The sequence below is a fragment of the Hemiscyllium ocellatum genome, chromosome 4 (genome assembly GCF_020745735.1).
Source record: "Hemiscyllium ocellatum isolate sHemOce1 chromosome 4, sHemOce1.pat.X.cur, whole genome shotgun sequence".
Taxonomy (NCBI): Eukaryota; Metazoa; Chordata; class Chondrichthyes; order Orectolobiformes; family Hemiscylliidae; genus Hemiscyllium; species Hemiscyllium ocellatum.
Window position 1 is genome coordinate 106,222,632 of NC_083404.1, and position 17,504 is coordinate 106,240,135.

The window sequence follows — 17,504 nt, forward strand, 5'->3', positions numbered from 1 at the left end:
TGGCTAGTTCTCCCTTTAATCCATGAGAGCTAACCTTGCTAACCAGCCACCCATGGGAAACCTTGTCAAATTCCACTGAAATCCATATAGATCACATTCACTGCTCTGCCCTTATCAATCTTCTTTGTTACCTCTTCAAAAAACTCAATTTCGTGAGATATAATATCCCACACACAAAGTCATGTTGACTTTCCCTAATCAGACCTTGCCTTTCCAAATATGTATATGTCCTGTCCATCAGTATTCTCTTTAACAACTTGCCCACCACCGACATCAGGCTCACCAGTCTATAGTTCCCTGCCTTTTTCTTACCACCTTAAGTAGTGGTACCACGTTAGCTAACCTCCAGTCCACTGGTAACTCACCTGTTACAAATATCTCAGCAATGGGCCCAGCAATCACTTCCCTCGGCTTTTAATTGACTTTTTAAAGTAAGACCATGTTTGCCCCCTCAACTCAAAATAAGTATAGTCATTGTTACATGAAATGTAAGCTCTTTTATGCAGTACAGGCTTCCATCATCAGTTTTGTGAAAGTCAGTTTAATGATGTTAGTTAATGGATAGATATTGACCAGGATACCAAGAAAAAATCTGATATTAGAGACAAAGAGTCATTTTTTTTTAGATTAGACTTACAGTGTGGAAACAGTAGACCTGTATTAATTGAAATGGTGTTATTCTTTCTTTTATGTTGTGTGATCCCAACAGCAGTCCATCACCTCTTCCTGAAATGTGTACCAACTGAGGTTGTGACATTCTCTAGAGTGAGGAATGCTGATGGCCCCTACAAAACAACTTGGAGCTTATAGTGGCTCCCTTGGAAAGGCACATTGTGAAACATTTGTGATGAAAGTTGAAGGTCTTGGGTAACAAAAATCCAACGAACCACTTTAGCTTCCAGTATAGATGGCAATCTAAAAATAAAAGATTCTCCTCTGATCGGGTCTCATTGCCAACCAGATACTTAGACAAAAGCAGTGTGGAAGCTGAAATCTGATAACTTACAATGTTGGAGATACTGAACAGACCAGGCATTAAGTGTGGAGAGACAAACAAAGTGAACATTACTCATCAAAAATCTTGCATTCAAACATAATTAATTTTGAAAAATTTTCAATTATCCTATGTTGCCTGACTTGTTAGAGAGGTTGGGAGTCCACTATTTACCTATATTATGATCCAGAGATTAATTGATCAATTTATTCAGACCTATCTGGCCTACCTATGTTTTCATTCTGTCATCTGTCTTACCTTAAACTGACCCCTCTCTAATGAGCTTTGTATTTATTTAAAATGTTGCATTACCCAGTGCCACCATAACAAATTTTCATTTGCCAAAATTTCCCCCAGAAAACATTACTTTGTTTAGTATTCCCAGAGTATTCTAAAAGACTGGTTCACTAGCTATGAGCAAACCTCTTACCAACCTGTTTTCTTGTATTTGGCTTTCATCTCTATGACACACCCTTGTAAACAAAATTTTTCCCACAAACATCTCAAATGAGTGCAACTGACATTACCCGTCTCTCAGGGACATTAGCTTTGCACCCTTTTGTATTGCATCTGTTTACTGCAGCCTCATGTTTGTCTTCTCAAAACTTCAGTATTTCTGTCTGTGAACACCTCTTACCCTCTTCCTTGCTCCTGTATTGTAAGTAACTACCTAAAATGTATTGATTTGACTCTTGCAGCCAATGCTCGGGGTAAGTGTCCTATGCAGCTATTTCCCCTCTGATTGTTGACAGAAATCTTTGGCAATACTCTTAATCCATCCCATTATATCATTTATTATTTTAGCAAATTAGCTGCATCACCAGAGTTACTGAGCTATACATTTAAAATACTAAGCTATCCTTTCAGTATGTTTCAAAAACTTTCTAGAATACCATTTGGAGTAATTGTTGTGATATTTGCTGCCCTCAAGTGGCAGATATTCTGCAAGACAGAGACAGCACCTGTGCACTGTGACGTTCAAGTGTTGCAATGACAGGAATGCTTCAGTGCTCTTTGTGTGATTGTGCTCAGGAAGGAAGAGAATGAATACCAGGAATTCATTCTCAATCACTATTAAATGATCATAGCTAGGAAGTGTGTGCATGTGAGAGATGGATGTTAGATGAGAAAAGTATCAGATTTAGCTGTAAGGTGAGGAAATGTGCTGTGCTAGACATTTAACCAGATGCTTTCTAACACCCGGCAAAATTTATTCTAGTCAGAAAGGAGGATTTTCTGAGAAGGATGAACCACCCATGATTGACAAAAGTGGACAAGGAGCATATCAAAAGTACAAAAAATAGTGATAGACTCTAGGGTTGGGAATCTTTGAGGAATCAATAATGGATCACTAAAAGTTAAAGAAAATTTATTTATGAAAGTAAGAAATAAAAACCATATAACTATTCTCAATTGGGGAAAAATTCCTTACCTAATCTGGCCTACATGTGACTTCAGACCTTCAGCAATGTGGTTGACTTTGAAGTGATCTAGCAAGCCACTCTTTGTATCAAATTGCAACAAAGTCTAAACAAAGAAATGAAATTGTATTGACCACCTGCCATCAACATTGGAAACCGCAGCCCTACCAATCCTGAAAATTACTCCTTTCTAACTTTTGAGGCCTTGTACGAGGATTGGGAGAACTGTTGCACAGAGTTGTCAAGCAACATCCTGACATAGTCATACTCAAAGATGTACCTTACAGACCATGTCCCAGGCGTTGCTATCACTGGGTACATCCTATCCCACCAGCAGAATAAATACACATGAGATAGCAGCACAGTGATATTCAGCTGGTATGGAGTTGTCCTGGAAAGTCCTCAACATTCACTCTGGACTTGAGGAGGTCTCACGCATCACGTCAAACATGAGTTAGGGCATGTTTTGTTGATTATTAACATGCTCTGTCCAGCTGATAAATCAGTATTAAAAAAAATCTTGTAGTTAAGGATCCTTGAAAAGGCAGCAGTCACACAAATTCAAATTTGTGGATAAACAGCTTCTGGGAGAAGCACTGAGAATGGCAGAGGCAAAGAATATATTGTTGTTGGGATTGTCAGAACAATTATGAAGAGGAAACTGAGAAAATTGGAGTGCCTGTGCAGTCTTCTGCTATGTCCTTCCTGAAATCTATTCTATTTCAGTCCACTCAGTCTTCTCAATCTATTTCTTCCTAACTTGGCCTTATTTTCTGCTTTCCAAGTTTATTCCATCTTTGACTGCTGTGTGCCACTTGTACCATTTCATTTGGTTTCTTTCCCTGTACATCTCTTACCAGGGATGCTTGAATGCTTCCCACCCTTTTTTTGAGTCAATTCCTATCTTTGTCCAGCTGAACTTATTCAGAAAAAGTTCTGGCCAAAACGTGGTTGAAGGATGATGGAAGAAGAATTCTGAAGAAAGAATGTACTGGACTCAATGTTAAATCTATTTCTCTTCCACAAATGCTGCCAGACCTGAGTTTTTCCAGTTTTCGCTACGTTTGCTACCTTCATTGATTCAGATAGCTGAAATTAAAAAAAAATGATTGGTAATTTTTTTTTGAAGAATAGAAGTTGTAAGAATTTCTTTTTTTCTTCTAGAGAATTAAAACTCCGCAACTATGTCCCAGAAGATAGAGAACTGAAAGAACGACAGGTGCCCAATGCCAAGCCAGCTTCAGGTTAGTAAATCTGTGGCTGCTGAAATACCTCTCATGGAAAGATGGAGGGTACAGAAGGAAGCTCATTGCTTCACTGTATCTCTGCCAACCTGAAAAGCAATCCAGTTTAATCCTGCTTTCTAGTTCTTGACTTATAGAATACTGCAGCTCAAATGTAAATCCAAGTGCTTTTTCTAGATTCAGTGGAAGTTTCTGCCTTGACTGATCTCTCAGGAATATTGTCCAAACGCCTACCACCCTGTCATATACTGCTCACCTACCTTCTTATCCTTCTACCAAATACTTTAAAATCTCTACCTCTTGCCCAACTTTTGCACCAGTATGTAACATTAAAGCACTGTTGGTCAGGGTTGACTCTGCAGTTACGAACTATTTCGGATGAAGTAATAAGAAATTAAAGATGTGCCATACATTATTGATTCATATGTTTCAGAGAAATGTAATAGTCTGATAACATTGTCGATATTACAACTGGTCCTTGTCCAATGGCCATTAATTTATTGTGTGGTATGGACCAGGCCTGACCGCCCAAAACATTTTTAAGTAGGTAGCCCAGATCATAACTTTGCTATTTGTTTTTGATAGATGTGTAGTGGATATTCCTGGAGTGAATCGATTGGACACCTGCCAAGTTTTAAACAAACAGAATTTATTTACAAAGTTACAGAATGAAACACAAAGAACATAAAATAGAATACTGGATAACTTAATTCTATCCAAACCCAACAGACTATCCTGACTTAATGATGCTGTTCCAAAGATACTTGCAACAATCTCCATAAACACATCCCTCAACACAAAGATTGAAAAATGACACAAACAAGTTTACAGGTTTCAAGTCAGAGGAGAGAATTCAGCAGTGTTTCACATATCCCCTGCTGCAACCGAACCAAAAAACTCTAAATGAAGATTAGCTACACAGTTAGCTGACCACCCTCCTTTGATTATACTGAGTTTTTTTAAAAGACATGATAGGCTTAGGCCGGAGGCATTATCTGTTAGAGGTAAATCAAAAGGCCCCAATGAACCATTCGAACTTCAGACATGATGGAACCTTGGGTCGTTTAGAACCTCCCTGATAAAAACCAAGGACAATCTAGCATTTGACAATCTTGTCAAAGGAACAGGTTTGTCACAATAATTCTGGATGAGTTACTCCACCCAAAACATTGTGGTCCTAAGTGAGAAGGGATGAACTGACATTCGTCGTGCAACCTCTTCACTGTTGGCCTTACTTGCCGGCTCTGCTGCCAATTCCCATGCTGGACCTACAGTTGCCCCTACTGGCTCTGCTGCAACTACCGCCTTGTCAAAAGTCTCACAGCGGCAAGTGTCCTGCTCTGGTTGCCCTTGTCCAAGATGTCATCTTGTTGGCACCACCATCGTGAAGAGTCTGCTGCTGCCACCATTGTTTCAGACAGCTGGAGGAGCTTTGCCACTGCTGCGACTGCTGCCGGCCCGAGTGCAGGGAGGATGTCCTTGCTGCCATTGCCACCGCCTCACTGGAAGGTGCCACATCCGCTGCCACCACTCTGTACACGACCCACTCTCAATGCTGTTGACTGACCCACCAAAGAAAGAAAAAGAGCCGAAGTTAAAAAAAAAATGAAAGCAGATGGAAGCGGATGAGTCCCAGGCAAGAGCCCATATGCATCCCTTCTACCCAGCTGCCATCTTGCACAGCTTATGCAGGTCAGGGGAATTGGCCATGGGAAATTGCCCATAGTATTAGGTGCATTAGTCAGAGGGAACTGGGACTGGGTGGGTAACTCTGCAGAGGGTCGGTGTGGACGGTGAGGGTCACTGTAGGGAATCTAATCTAAAATTGTGGGAGTTGTTATGTAGAGGGAGTGAGTTAAATAGAACAATTCTTTAGTAGAAAAACAAAATGACTTTTTGTCAATCTATTCTAAAATATTAGGACAGACCTCTGGGACAGGTCTGACTGCTCATCTGGCTAGAGACAGTCTATGATGAGTTGGTTCTCAAAGTCTTAAGAGATTAATCTCAATGGTAGTATTCTTAAATTCTCAACCAACCATTATCAGGTATATTAAGTAAAATTGCATGTATTCTGTGTGCAATAAGTCAATTACACCTGACTTCATTGTTTATTGATTTATGAACTACATTACAAATAAGATATATCCCTGTAACAGCCAATATCTCATGTCACCTCTATGATGTGTAGAGGTGTGGCCTGATGCAGATTCCATGGTTATGCTAGTACAAATACACCAAACTGTTGAGCAGGCCCACGTTGGAAGGAATGAATCCAAAATCACAATGAGTACTGAAATAGAGATGTCTGTGGACTTTAGAAGTTTATTTTTGCCTGTGTTCTAGCAGGCTCTTCAGTTATTATGAATAAGAATGGTGAGTGGATAAAATGTGGGAAAGGAGCTGAAGAAGACGTGCCCTATACATGGAGTCCTAGACACCCAGTGTCCTACAATAATAGCTCCGGGGACCATGCAACTTCCTTCATTGCTACACCATATGCAACGGTTGAGGAGAAAGCTTAACTTGTTTTCCAGGGTGACCAGAAAAGGACAATAAATCCCACCTTTACCAGTGATTCCTGCAGTCCTGGAGCAAAATAATAGCAAAATGGCTGACTTCTTCCAAAGGAGGTGTGACAAATAGTCAAAGCCTTGGGTTTTCACAACCTTTCTTAGCTGAATCTCAGTTATGGTGGAGAGTGCAATTTGCAAAGGATAAAGCTTGTGCCACTTGCCTTTTTGCTGAAGAGTGACACTTAAGTTAGACTGGAATGAAAAGTGTGGTTTTACTGGCTTTATGTTTACTTGAGTAAATGCACTGATTTATATGTTGCTGGGCAGTGCGGTGTAGGTTTGTTCAGTGTCTGATGTTGTAGAGTTGGTTGACAGTGTACCTGAGCTAGGAGGTGGAGGAACCAAAACTGAATTTCTCTTGGTGATCATAGCCCATTAGGGCTGTAGGTTTAATAGAGCGGTCCTTCTTGCTGTGTATGGTCTTCCAGTGCTATCACATATTTAATAAGAAAAGATACAGAAGACTTTCAGATGATGAATTGATGTCTTGCAGGATTGTTGCTGAAATTTCAAGAAGCAGATGAATGTGTGACTTTCTAGTGTTACTTGGTACTGTATAAATGAGTTAACTTTATCTGTTCATGGATGTCCATGCTATGTTTGTATCAACAGTGGACGAAAAGGTGAAGGATCAACTTGAAGCAGGGAAGCCTGAGCCAATCATTGAAGAAGTGGTATGTGATGTGCTTTTTATTCCCCCACTGTCATGACAAATTGATATTGAACAGTCCAGCTTAGAAACGTTTATGACAGAAGACAATACTTGATTTGGTGATAGTTGCTTGGTAAATAAACCATTTGTAAAAGGAAGGCCCCCAGATGCAGGTCTAAATCTTTGCTGGTCTTAGTTGGGAAAGTAGTCAGAATGTTCAAATTATTCTCCGAGCTCGTTATCAGCATTTATTGTAGCACTGATGAGAATGCATTTATTTTTACAATGTGTTTCTTTGGCCAGTAGGCGAGAATAGAATTATGCTTCTGTGATGCTGTGCATGGCTTAATTACATATAAGCACACACACTATAATCTTACATTGAAGAAAACTTGACTTTGTAAAGAAGAGCTAATGTTGGAACTGCATTGATTAGACTTACGATTAGATTAGACTTACAGTGTGGAAACAGGCCCTTCGGCCCAACAAGTCCACACCGACCCGCCGAAGCGCAACCCACCCATACCCCTACATTTACCCCTTACCTAACACTACGGGCAATTTAGCTTGGCCAATTCACCTGACCCGCACATCTTTGGACTGTGGGAGGAAACCGGAGCACCCGGAGGAAACCCACGCAGACACGGGGAGAACGTGCAAACTCCACACAGTCAGTCGCCTGAGTCGGGAATTGAACCCGGGTCTACAGGCGCTGTGAGGCAGCAGTGCTAACCACTGTGCCACCGTGCCGCCCACTCATTGGTTCATGAGTGAATGATTTCAGTTTGGGCCGTGAAAGCTTTTGCAGCATCGTCCAAACATGCAACCCCTTCAAGGCCAACAATTGCATAAATCAACAGCAACTTCAAATTTCCTTTCACATTTCACACTTGCACATTTATCATAATTCTGTTATTATTGCTTGGATGTAATTCTGGAAAGACGTGAATTTGTGGGAGCACCTTCCCAAAATGGATTACAGCAGTCTAAATAGAAGTTCTCTCCACATCTTCACAGGTGAAACTAGGGATGTAAAATAAATGGTCTTGTCAGAAATGACCTCTGCCCAGAATGATTTTTAAAAAATCTTTTTAAAAACTGTTTAATAAAGATAATCTCTTTCAATTTTCCTCATCTTAATCTTTGTAACCTCTTCCAGCCGAAATATCCCTGCCCCAAAGCCACTGGTCTTTTATGTATTTTCCCTATTTTGCGAGAATGAATCCTCCGCCCCATTGGCCCCAGGTACTGAGGCTGACTCTTAACATGATTAATTCTCCATTTTTCTTTCTTACGCGAATACTTATAATCAATTTACCATGACTTATATACCTTTTTGATGCCCCATATCTCCCTTTCTGTGATCTTTCCCCATGTTTTACTTCCATTCACACTTAGGAATTTGTTACAAGTTATTCAGTCCAATGGACAGAAAGGTATGCGATAGGTTAGATCAATGTAGAAGTTAGAGAATTAAAAGAGTTGAAAGATAGCTGAGTGTAGACATTGGAAACAAATACCCAACAGCCTTCTCTAGCAACAATTTAAGGAGAAATTTAGGATTAAAACAAAAAAGGAAAAATAAAATTGGTTGATGGTGCCAACAAATAAATATGCCATCGTATGCTAAACTGTTTGATATTTTTCTCATTCCTTTGTTACACTTGTACTATCAAGGACGTTACAAAATAAAGGTATGGTACTATGCATTAGTTGTACAGAACCTTAATCAGACTCCATCTGGAGTACCTCTTTGTTTGTTCATTCCTCTTTCCTGTTAAGTATCTATTCGATGGTAACCCTAGGAATTTTCAGCAATAGTAATGCCATTCAACCTCAAGAGGAGATGGTTAAATTCTCTTCTGTTGGAGATTGGAGATCACAATTGTTTTGCACTTATGGAGTGAGCATCTTAGTAACCATTTTCCAGTCCAAACCTGAATATTACCAAGATCTTAAAGCGCATGAACAAGAACTCTTCAGCGTGAGGCGTTGTCTTGTACTGAATACTGTAATCATCAGCAAACATCTCTACTTTGGGATTTATGTTGGAGGATGGATATTGATGAAGTAGTGGAGGCAATTGAGCCTAGGATATTACCCCAAGCAACTTATACAGAGTTGTTCAGCTGAGGTGCTTGATCTTCAACAATCACAACAATCATCTTCCTTTGTGCTAGGTATGACTCAAACCAGTGGAAGGTGTACCCTTGATTCCCATTTACTTGAATTTTGCTTTGGATTCTTGGTGCCACATTTGATCAAGTGTCAAGGGAAGTTACCCTCACTTCACCTCTTGAATTCAGCTCTTTTATCCATGTTCAGAACAAAACTGTAATGAGGTCAGGAATCAAATGGACCTACAGAACCCAGAGAGTAGGTTAAAAGCAAAATACCGCAGATATTAGCAAACTGAAATTAAAGAAGGTGAAACTCAGCAGATCTGTCAGCATTTGTGGAGAAAGAAGATCATATAAGGTTTCCAATTCAATATGACTGTTCTTCGGACCTCAGTTTAGTTGAGTAAGGACGAGCTAAGGTAAATTTTCCCTTCGGGTTGGCTCTTCCACTAAAGACCCAGTCACCTCTTCTCGATTTGTCAGACTTCATTTTCCACTTAAAATCTTGACTCTACTAATTGTGATGTCTTTAAAATGCCCTGTTGTCACAACAACAGTAATAGATTCCATTATTTTTCACTTTACTAATGTCAGACTAAGTAGTAAGTAGTTTCCTAGTTTCCTTTTGCCGCCGCCTTTGAACAATGGGGTTACACTTGTTAGTCTTCAATCCATAAATCTGTTATAGAATTATCAACATTTTAGAACATCAAAACTGATAAATTGATCATATGTGCAGCCATATTCTTTACAATTTTATGATGTAGGCCACAAGATCTAGAGGATTTGTCAGTTTTTCATCCTAGTAATTTCTCCGGTACTTCTATTTTACTAATATTAATTAATTAATTTCCTTAAACATAAGGTTTCCCTAATTTAAAGTTTGTTCTTTACATCTTCTGCTGTGAAGATTGACAAGACTTTTTGCCATTTCCTTATTCCCTATTGTAATTTTTCCTGCCTGATTTACCTTCACTTTCCTTTGTATACCCCAGTCCAACACCAGCACCTCCAAATTTGTAAAATCTGTTTCCTGTATTTCTTGTTAATTTACTCATGTTCTAGTTTATCTCTCCAAAGTCAACGAACAATCATGAAGAAATTAATAAAGACCTCTCAATCTTCAAAGTAACTACTCTTTATGGCAACATTGCAGGCCTCTTCTTTTCAACAGATTTTTGACTTGTCTAGCTCCAGTTGTACCACCTGATTGGTAGAGGTTTTATTCCTCAAGGTATCAGGAGAATTATGAGTGATTTCTATTGCTTATCAAATTAATCTCATTTCCTAATCCACCTCAGTTGATACCTCCATAACTGGCTTTTCTTAAAGTTAAGAACTGAGTTACAGATTCTTAACTCCTCATTTAAAATTCAAAATGAGATGTTCCACCATATTATGATTGCTATTCCCAGGACGAAAATTGTACCTCCTTACTCATGTCTACATCGAAGTAACCTGGTACCTAGTTGATTCCTCATCACATTGTTAGTACTCGAGAATATTATGGAATTGCCTGTTGCAGAATACCTGCTCAGGAGAGTGACCAGGAAATGTTGTTAATCTATTTGTTGTTTCCTCTGTCAGTTGCCATCCTTTCTGAACTTTAGGTAGAGAGCAAGGTTCCTGCAATGTGTCCTAATTTAAAGTTAAAAATCACACGACACCAGGTTATAGTCCAACAGGTTTAATTGGAATCACTAGCTTTCGGAGCACTGCTCCTTTATCAGGCATCTGATGTTGTGTGATTTTTAACTTTGTCCACCCCAGTCCAACACTGGCTCCTCCACATCCTAATTTAAAGTCACTTAAATCCATTTCCATCTAACTCTTCTGCCACTAGTTTCCAAGGAATAAACCCACCAGGTGATCCTAGGATTGTCTTTGAATGCGGCAAGGTTGATAGTTTGATTAAGGTGTCAGGTATCCAGGCCCACACCACTATTGAATATGGATTTCAAAATTTTGTCAAAAATGTTGGCATTGAGGTTGGACAAGGTCTTGCCCTCCACTGGTGGACCATACAGGTTTTATTAAGGGTTGCAAGTCATCTAACAACATTATAAGAGTACAGAATGTGGTCCAGGTATGTCAGCAAGGGTCGATTCTGGACTTGGTAGTCTCCCTGGATGCAGAGAAAGCGTTTGACCATTTGGAGTAGCCATACCTCTTTTATGTCCTGAAATGGTTTGGTCTTGGAGGGCTCTTCGCCAAGTGGGTGCCAGTATTCTATAGTCATTCTAAGGCAGCAGTTCTCACTAATGGCATACGGACTGACAATTTTAATATTAATAGAGGCAGCCGACAAGGGTGCCCTCTTTCACTTGCTGTTTACATTAGTGGTTGAGCCGTAGGCAGAGGCTTACCCGGAGGGACCCCAACATAATTGCTCCGGAGGTGGGATCAGTGGGGGGCATAAGATCACCCTTTAAGCAGATCATGTTCTTCTTTTTCTAACTAACCTGACAATATCTGTGTCCCATTTAATACAAGTGATTATTTGGTTCTTTCTCGGGGTATAAAATCGATTTTATGAAGACTGAGGCCATGCCTGTGGAGGTTCTCGTAGGAGTAGTCTCTCGGGGATGGAATCCGCCTTTCAGGTGGTCACAGGGAGGTTTCCTGTATTTAGGAATTTTTATTACTCTGACCTTTGATCAATTATACAAAGCTAATTTTGTGCAGTTTCTAGAGAAGATAAGACAGGACTTTCAGCGCTGGGAGGCTCTTCCGATATCTTGGTTGGGTAGAATAGCTCTGGTTAAAATCAATGTTCTTCCTCATTTATTATATCCCATGCGAATGCTCCCTTTGACGATACCTAGGCAAGTGCTGTGGAGGCTTAACAGTTGGCTCAGTTCTTTCATCAGGCATCACAGGCAGCCTCTTATTAAAGTTTGTGAGAAGATTTGTAGCTCGGGTGCTCGTTGTTGTGGTTCTGTTCGCCGAGCTGGGAGTTCTTGTTGCAAACGTTTCGTCCCCTTTCTAGGTGACATCCTCAGTGCTTGGGAGCCTCCTGTGAAGCACTTTTGTGATGATTCCTCCAGCATTTATAGTGGTGTGTCTCTGCCGCTTCCGGTTGTCAGTAGCAACTGACAACCGGAAGCGGCAGAGACACACCACTATAAATGCCGGAGGAATCATCACAAAAGGGCTTCACAGAAGGCTCCCAAGCACTGAGGATGTCATCTAGAAAGGGGACGAAACGTTTACAACAAAAACTCCCAGCTCGGCGAACAGAACCACAACAGCCTCTTATTAAGCTTGCTAAATTGCAGCTCCCACAGGGGATGTGGAGGCATGGACTTTCCAAATTTTAAGAAATATCCTCTGTGGCTGATTGGACTTGCCAGGACCTGAGGTCAGTTTGGCTGGACATCGAGGCTTCCCAGGCAAAATGCCCCCTCATTAATTTGTTGTTTATGGACAAGATGAAGATTGTCATGGAGCATTGCAGAAATCCAATTGTCCTTAACATGGTTAAGCATGGAGAATGATGCGACAAAGTGAGAGAAATTTACATAAAACTTCCCTTTTTACTCCCATAGCAGGAATGCCAGGATTTCAGCCGGGATCAATGGATTCTGGCTTTAGGTTCTGGGAGTCTAGAGGAGTTTCCTGTTTGGGAGATGTATTTGAAAGGGAGGTCATGATGTCTTTCAAACAGCTGAGCCAGGAAAATGAACTATCCAGGAGGGACCTCGTTCGTTATTTTCAGATTAGGGACTTTATACAGAAAAATACTACATTATTGGTTCGTCCCTGCAAGCCTGATGTAGAGAGGAGAGTACTTTGGTCCACAGGTGCACTCTCAATCAATACCCTTTTCTGTTTACTAGGAGGTAGTGTTTCGAAGGACATTGAGCGGCTGTGCAGCATCTGGACTCATGAATTGGGGGTAGAGATCTTGTCAGAGGCATGGGTGGATATTTGGGAGAATGTAAGGAGTTTGATTTGTAATAGGATGCAGGCAATGCCACTGAAGGTACTTTACAGGGCTTATTTAGCACTGGAGTGGCTTGCGAAATTTAAGACAGGAGTCTCTCCAATGTGCCCCAAATGTAAAACCGATATTGGTACTTTTACTCACTGCTTGTGGTCATGCCACAAACTTCGTAGGTATTGGGGCACTCTAGCGAATGTTCTGGAAGGGATCTTGGGAACCAAAGTCCAGTGTCCTGAATTTTGGTAAAACTGCAATAATTGAATTTCTATTCTTAAACTGTTGCTAAAATGTTGTCAATTTTTTAAACTTTATTTTGTAGGACTTGGTGAACCTTGCTCCCAGGAAGCCTGACTGGTAGGTATCTGATTTTTGAATCTCTCAAGATGCTGTTTATGAAGCAAATGTGCCTAATTTGTATATATACAAATTTCTGTTCTATTTGGTGATACGTTGTTCAATTTGATGGACTTTCTTTTGCAGGGATCTGAAGAGGGATGTAGCTAAGAAACTGGAAAAGCTGGAGAAGAGGACACAGAGAGCAATAGCAGAACTGATCCGTGAGTAATTAATTAATTATCAGGTTCCATTGCCTTCACTGGAAGCAATGGTGGTCACCAAAGAGTTCCTAAAATTGTTGAGACAATTTATTCAGTGTGGTTAAGGTCAAGTGGAAGGAATGCTGCTAATTGAAAAGTAATTCCTTAACTTGATTCTTCTTACTATCTTGAATGCTTTATCAGAAATGTTTACCCAGGCAGAATTTATGGTTAATTTGCAAGTTAATTAAAAATGTATTTGAAAGGAAGAATGTATTGGCATGCAGAATTTAAAAAAAGACTATGGCCGGCCCCAGCATTGCTGTGACCAGCTAAATAGCATCTTTTTCTGTTGTAATTTCCACCATTTTATGTTGTGCCTACTTGCATAAGCTGGTGTATGTAAGGTTTAGGTACAGACATGTATTGGGAACAGGAATGGGCCAATCAGCCCCTTGAATCTGCTCTGTCATTGGATAACATTATTGTTGATCAGTGACTGAGATCAGGAGCGGTCTCTGCTGTGACCGTAAAGCTAGTCGATTGATTAACCTCCAGGCCAACATCCTACAGTGCTCAACAGGCATCATTGTCAGAAGAGGAAGAAAACCAGAAAATAAACAGATATAGACAAAGCCACAGTTAAGCAGTACAGTGCATTATTCAGCAAATAGTGGTGCTGTCCTATTGTTGGTTAGGAGCCAACACAACCACACAAGATCCTGTTAACACCTAACACACTATCACAAAATTCATTTCTTTCGCACCCAATCGCGCTCATACTCTTTACGTCTGTCTTTTACTTCTCTTTTTCTCTCAATGTCTGACTCTCCCTTGCATGTCTTTCTAGTTCTTGTACTCTCACACTTTTGCTGTCTTCTCCATCATACTGTTACTTACATATACTCGATTGGTCATGCACACATAGGCTTTTATTTTTATTACATGATTTTGTTCAAGTGTGATTATAGAAGCAGTGAACATGAAGTCCTCAGCACAACTGCCAACTAGCAGATGGTAGTTTAGGGGCAAAGGAAGAAAGCCTATTCAAAAATTTGGAAATAACAATATTGGAAATAATGTTAATTTTTTTGTTCCATCCCTCCAGGCGAGAAACTAAAAGGTAATGAAGATGATCTGGCATCTGCAGTTGGAGCTGTGAAGCAGGAGGATTATGATTCAGAGTGATTCAGAATTTCACTTGACAATGGAGGTGTGGGGGAGACGAAACACAACAGCTGACTTCTTAGAATGAGAACACTATTGCTGTACTCACTGAGTGATCACAGTGAAGAGGAAAGAGAATTCTCAGCCTTTTTTTCCCCAAGATGATTCTCCAGTCCTCTCTACAGTGATTGTCCAGCCGTCTCCAGCTTTCCTGAAACTCCATTCAACTTGTTGCTGAGTAAAGAACTTGCTGAAATCCATTCTAAATTTGCATCTCCCATTGTTACAGTTCATATTGATATGGCTCAGTATTTACTTTTTCTGTACCAATTACTATTATCAATACTTCCCTGGATCACTCTTGGTTTCTTATTTTCTCGGTCAAAATGTCAGTTGTTTTTCTTGCTGCTCAGTCCATCTGACATGAGAGATCACCTTTTAGCCTATTCTCTACTCTGATTTCAGAGTTTGGATGATTCTTTGTGTTATGCTGACCAGAGCTGGACATAGTAGTCAGTGCAACTTGTCTCAAGCACTGTGCAGTTATTCACCAGTAACTGGTCACTTTGGAGTCCTGAGTCATCCTCCTATGTTTTCTCCAGTTTTTCATGCGGTGAATTGTTAATTGGTTAAAGGAGAAAAGCTACCTACACCTGCAATATAATTAACATGTCCCTGAGAGACCATAAGTATTTCCTTATGATCATGGACACTCATCAGCTCACTTGATCTTGCAGGAAATCTAACCAATGTGAATTGGAGGGATTAAAAGAATGGGGAGCTGTGAGGTTTTACAAAAACCTTCAGTATCTGAAAGTTGAAGCCAGTAACATTAAAGTGCACTGAAATTATAGAGTGAAATTTACATCAATGTCGACAGAGACACAACCTGAGCTCCGGAATAAGTTTTTGTAGTGTTTAAAAATTTTCAATCTGCAAAAACAATCAAAAGTATACATAATTTGCTGGTTGTTATGGAGATCCTGTGTAGTATCTGAAAGAGGAAAGGAAAGTGAATATTTTAGTTAATGACCTTTGGTGGGAATTCTGAAGAGTCCATACCTGCAGCTTTTCTTTTAAAATAATTTATTATTGAGTTTCAGTTCAGCTTATTCCTTTCTGGGTATCATTGAAGATTGTAGGTCTCATGTTGGGTGTCTGTCTTCCTCTGTGTAGGGTTGTAAATGTGTATCTCCTTATCTCTGTATGAGGGATGCATCCACATCTCCGTCTGTGTCCATCTCTGTCAATGACTGATGTCAGCACTTAGAGTTGGGATTTCACAAAACAGATTTTTACCTTTTTGTTAACTGATTATGCTTTCTGCTCTGCAATATTTTAGACAGCTTTTTCTGTACTTTTTTTTATGAACTGATGCACCAATTTATAATAAAACAAATTACAAAACAATCCTAATGGGTTTACAGTGAAATAAATTACGTTGTCATTTTGACTGACTGGTCAGATAATCTCAGCAGTTACTATTCAGACTGCTTTGTCTGATTGAAACCTGGTTTGCCAGACTCAGATTAACAGCTCTGACACGTGACTCCTCAGACTGGTCAAATGAAATTGACTCAAACAACCTGATCTGCAGAGGCCTTGACTAGTACAGTAGTACTAATATTAACCTCTAAACCTGGGGTCAGTCAGATTCTATTGGAATGTTATGTTAGTACTGTTTAAAGATAAAAGTTAAGTATAATGGAAGATCAAGGACTGACAAATATACTAACGGAGAAAATTACTGCAGAAGCTGGAATCTGCACTGAGAACAAAAATTGCTGGAAATCATAGTGGGTTAGGCAGCATCTGTGGAGAGAGAGAGAGCAAGTTAATGTTTCAAGTTGAGATGACTTCAACAGAGCTGATGTTAATTGTGGAGGGGTTAGCATTTATGCAATAGTTGGAGTATGGAGTGCTAGGGGAGAAAGAGTGGTGATAGTGCTGAACAATGGGTGACTAGCACTGTGAGGCAGCTGTGCCACCCATTCCTGTGGTTGATTTTCATATTCAAACCACACCAAGAAATATCTGAATTAATTGTTGGATTTATTCATTAAACTAACTTGTATTTATGGCCCCTAGTTTTTTTTAAGGAATGTTCCAACTTGTTTTCAGTGCGTTGGTAGCAAAATGGTGCAAAAGGTGGAGCCAGTGGCTGTTAGGCTGACTCTCGATAGGGAAGCGGTTAAAAAAAAAAGCCTATGATGTTCTGGGCTTTATTTAAAAATAGGTGCTTAGAGTGCAAAAGCAAGGATGTTAAACCTGAATAAAATGCTGGTTCGGCCTCAGCCAGCATAGTGTGTTCATTTCTAAGCATCACACTTCAGGAGGATTGTGAAAGTATTTGAGAAAGTGCAGAAAAGGTTCATAAGCTGGTTTTTCAGTAATGAAAACCGAAAGAACTGTAGATACTGTAAATCAGAAACAGTAGTTCTGAGGAAGAGTCAGAGCTGAAAATGTGTTGCTGGAAAAACACAGCAGGTCAGACAGCATCCAAGGAGCAGGAGAATTGACGATTCTCCTGCTCCTTGGATACTGTCTGACCTGCTGCGCTTTTCCAGCAACACCTTTTCAGCTCTGATCTCCAGCATCTGCAGTCCTGACTTTCTCCCTGAGGAAGTCACTCAGCCCAAAACGTTAATTCTCATTTCTGTTCACAGAGGCTACCAGACTTGCTGAGCTTTTCTGGCAGTTTGTTTTTGTTTCAGTTATGAAGACAGATTGGAAAAGCTGGGATTGTTTTTCTTGGATTAAACAGGCTAAAATGAGATTTGATATAGGTATTCAAAACCATGAAGGGTCAGGTTAACATATACAAGAAGAAACACTTCCACATTTCTTG

General features: G+C 40.0%; 1 protein-coding gene across 1 annotated transcript in view; it reads left to right on the forward strand.

The window, feature by feature from the left end:
• The window catches only part of ccdc12 (coiled-coil domain containing 12), an 82,098-nt gene extending 66,047 nt beyond the window's left edge, over positions 1–16,051 (forward strand). Inside the window, exons 3-7 of the mRNA XM_060824443.1 lie at positions 3,580–3,659; positions 6,848–6,909; positions 13,273–13,307; positions 13,434–13,510; positions 14,598–16,051. Of these exons, the coding sequence (XP_060680426.1) occupies positions 3,580–3,659; positions 6,848–6,909; positions 13,273–13,307; positions 13,434–13,510; positions 14,598–14,677 (334 nt within the window). The 3' untranslated portion in view covers positions 14,678–16,051. The remainder of the gene's footprint in view (positions 1–3,579; positions 3,660–6,847; positions 6,910–13,272; positions 13,308–13,433; positions 13,511–14,597) is intronic.
• The last annotated feature ends 1,453 nt before the right edge of the window (positions 16,052–17,504 follow it).